This window comes from Bison bison, unplaced genomic scaffold (assembly GCF_000754665.1).
Source record: "Bison bison bison isolate TAMUID 2011002044 unplaced genomic scaffold, Bison_UMD1.0 scf7180017864492, whole genome shotgun sequence".
NCBI classification, from domain to species: Eukaryota; Metazoa; Chordata; class Mammalia; order Artiodactyla; family Bovidae; genus Bison; species Bison bison.
Genome location: NW_011495051.1, coordinates 7,234,547 through 7,235,707, shown reverse-complemented (window position 1 = coordinate 7,235,707; position 1,161 = coordinate 7,234,547). Strand labels below are relative to the sequence as shown.

The following is a 1,161-nucleotide window of genomic DNA, read 5'->3' as shown; positions in this document are numbered from 1 at the left end:
TCATTTCCAAAGAAGTGTTTATTGACATCCAGGGCCCCAGCAGAGACAGAGAGTCAGTGGGAGCTAGAGGTTGTGGAGGGCCAGGGCAAGGCCTGCCAAATGAAGCCCATTGCTCAGGAGGCAGCCCAGATTGCAAAGGGAGGACAGGCCATGGTAGCGGAAGAACTGCTGGCGGAGGGCGCTGTACTTGGGGTCCTGACCCCGCAGCTGGTGGTAGGGGTCCGAGCCCTGGTGACTGCCCGGCACCTCCCCGCCCAGGCCCCGCTCCTTCTCCACAGTCTGCAGGGCCCACATGGCGGCCGTGGTGCGGGACTCCAGCCAGCGGGCATTGACGGTGGCCAGTGTGAGGCTCAGGAGCAGCAAGAAGAGCTGGTGGGGCAACGTGAGGACAAGGTGAGCCACTCCTGGGAGGCAGAAGGGGCCCCAGGGCATGTCCTTGTGCATCCTCAAAGGCCAGAGGGGAATGGGAGACAGGATCAGGTCAAAGCCAGGTCTCCCTGCTCCATCCCCAAACCCAAACAGAGCTCCAGCTCTCATATCCTGAGACCCACAGTTCCTAAGGAAAGGCTCCACCACTGTCTCTTCTCTCTCCCCCAAATTCCTGAGCTGCTCCTCTTCTAATACACTGACTGGAACTTTCCAGAACACAGCCTGTCTCCTACCCAATTCTTCCCCAGAACTGAGGATGGGCAGAGCCTCTCTTCCCTGAGTTGGGACAGAGCACCACAGTAACTGTCCCTTCATTTCCCCCAAAGAGCCTAAGACGGGGCCTATCTCCTTTGTGGCCCCAGCCTAGTCCCTAGAAGCTGACATTGGGCCCACAGGGAAAGGATTAAAAGTCCCCAAAGTTTCCAGTTACCCATAATCCCTCATGTGTCTGTGAGGTTATCAAAACCCCTTTCAGGCCTTACCTGCCCACATCTGAGGGACAGAATGGGGTCAGGGGAGGGCAGGATAGAGAAACATGAGATGCAGAGATGGCTCCTTGCCTTGTGGCTGGGTAAAATGTGTGGATGGGGGTTGTTGCCGTTGTTTAGTCGCTAAGTCGTGACCGACTCTTTTGTGACCCCATGGACTGTAGCCCACCAGGCTCCTCTGTCCATGGGATTTCCCAGGCAAGAATATTGGAGTGGGATGCCATTTCCTTCTCCGGGGATGGAG

The 1,161-nt window shown here is 57.1% G+C and overlaps 1 protein-coding gene across 3 annotated transcripts in view; it reads right to left on the bottom strand.

Annotated features, from left to right (window-relative positions):
- The window catches only part of TMEM205 (transmembrane protein 205), a 2,635-nt gene continuing 1,474 nt past the window's right edge, over positions 1–1,161 (bottom strand). For 2 of the 3 annotated variants that reach the window (XM_010828325.1, XM_010828324.1), the window contains exon 4: positions 1–369. In XM_010828325.1, coding sequence (XP_010826627.1) covers positions 64–369 — 306 coding nt within the window. In that variant the 3' untranslated portion in view covers positions 1–63. The remainder of the gene's footprint in view (positions 370–1,161) is intronic. The other variant, XM_010828323.1, reaches the window with a different exon arrangement.